Source organism: Lipotes vexillifer, unplaced genomic scaffold (genome assembly GCF_000442215.2).
Source record: "Lipotes vexillifer unplaced genomic scaffold, Lipotes_vexillifer_v1.1 scaffold863, whole genome shotgun sequence".
Taxonomy (NCBI): Eukaryota; Metazoa; Chordata; class Mammalia; order Artiodactyla; family Lipotidae; genus Lipotes; species Lipotes vexillifer.
The window spans coordinates 138323-140260 of record NW_006788168.1 but is presented as its reverse complement, the minus strand read 5'-3'; the positions used below and the strand labels follow the sequence as shown (position 1 = coordinate 140260).

The window sequence follows — 1938 nt, the reverse complement described above, 5'->3', positions numbered from 1 at the left end:
GTGTATATGTAGGGAAATTATTTTCACAATTATCTTACCTCTTTTAAAGATATTCTGAATAAAAACAATCTAGTGGAAGGGCTTCGGTTATAATTTTTATTTTTCGGTGTAGAAATATCCTTTCCTATAGTCATGCTATGTGTAGAGACAAATTTTATTCTTCAGTGATCTTATGATAGCCGTAGTCATGGAATTCACCTCTCTCTCTTTCTCTCATTCCCTCCCTCTTCCTATATCTCTCTCTCTCCCTGCTACATCCCTCCACATAGTATCCACTTGTGAGGCAGTTCTTGTGTAATGGACCAGGCACTGGACTTGGCCTCAGAAGATGGAGGGTTGAGTTTAGCTGTGCCGTGTATAAGCTCTGAGAACTTTGGCAGATTACTTAACTTCTCAGGACCTCGATTCATCTATAAAATGAAGGAAATAATCATTGTGGTTGCAAAACATTAAATGAAATAATGCATGTGAAGGAACACAATTAACACTGACACCTTATTGAAATTTTTTTTTTAATTAATTTATTTAGTTTTGAATGTGTTGGGCCTTCGTTGCTGTGTGCAGGCTTTCTCTAGTTGCGGTGAGCAGGGGCTACTCTTTGTTGCGGTGTGCGGGCTTCTCATTGCCGTGGCTTCTCTTGTTGTGGAGCACAGACTCTAAGCGTGCGGTCTTCAGTAGCTGTGGCACACGGGTTAGTAGCTGTGGCTGGCGGGCTCTAGAGCACCGACTCAGTAGTTGTGGCGCGTGGGTTTAGTTGCTCCGTGGCACGTGGGATCTTCCCAGACCAGGGCTCCAACCCATGTACCCTGCATTGGCAGGTGGATTCTTAATCACTGAGCCACCAGGGAAGCCCTGAAATTTTTTTTTATTGGAGTAAAATATACATAACAAAAGTTATCATTTCAACCATTTTAACTGTAATTCAGAGGTATTAAGTACATTCACAGTGTTGTCCAACCATTGCACTATCCATTTCTAGAACTTTTTCATTGTGCCAGAAACTCTGTATTCATTAAGTGATAACTCTCCATTTGCCCTCCCTCCAGCTCTTGGTAGTCACCTTTCTACTTTCTGTCTTTGTGAATTTGACTGTTCGAGGTACCTCATATAAATGGAATCACAGAATATTTGCCCTTTTGAGTCTGGCTTATTTCACTTAGCATAATGTCTTCAAGGTTGATCTGTGTTGTAGCATGTGTCAGAATTTCATTCCTTCTTAAGGCTGAATAGTATTCCGTTGTACGTTTATATCACATTTTGTTTATCCATTCATCCGTTGATGGACATTTGGGTTGTTCCCACCTTTTGGCTGTTGTGAATGATGCTACTATGCACATCGGTGTGCAAGTATCTGAGTCCCTGCTTTGAATTCTTTTGGGTGTACACCCAGAAGTGAAATTTCTGGATCATATGGTAATTCTATATTTAACTTTTTGAGTGACATTCTCTTTTTAAGTATTTTTTGAATCTGTTGAATTGATCATAGCAATGCGATTCCTAAATGGTGTGTTTGTTCACAGTAGTCTTTTAATTTCCATAGTTGACTTGATATGAGTCAGTATAGTGAGGTCACCTTACATTTCAGGACTCTAGGAATAGGTTGCCAAGGTGATAAGCTCTCTAATCCATGGTTCTTAGAAGTGCATTTACTGTACACTTAGATCATTGAGGTTGAGGATCTGCCCTGCTGGTGCCCAGATGTGTTGGTTAAACAATAGCTGTATCAGTGGATATAATATTTTCTGCTTTGGGCCTTCCTGTAGGGATCGAGGAGACTGAAGAACGCTGAAGACAGGCTGATGGGCTCAGTTGTTAGGCTCCACTGTCTCACCATGACCGCTGCCGAAAATCCCACACCTGGAGACCTAGCTCTGGCCCCCCTTGTCACTTGCAAACTCTGCCTGTGTGAACAGTCTCTGGACAAGATGCACGCTCCAG

At 41.6% G+C, this 1938-nt stretch overlaps 1 protein-coding gene across 1 annotated transcript in view; it reads left to right on the top strand.

Moving 5' to 3' along the window:
* The first annotated feature begins 1775 nt into the window (after positions 1-1775).
* RNF144B (ring finger protein 144B) overlaps positions 1776-1938 on the top strand; it is a 69687-nt gene continuing 69524 nt past the window's right edge. Inside the window, 2 exon segments of the mRNA XM_007461254.1 lie at positions 1776-1927; positions 1929-1938. The exon segment at positions 1929-1938 is cut by the window's right edge and continues 51 nt beyond it. Of these exon segments, the coding sequence (XP_007461316.1) occupies positions 1800-1927; positions 1929-1938 (138 nt within the window). The 5' untranslated portion in view covers positions 1776-1799.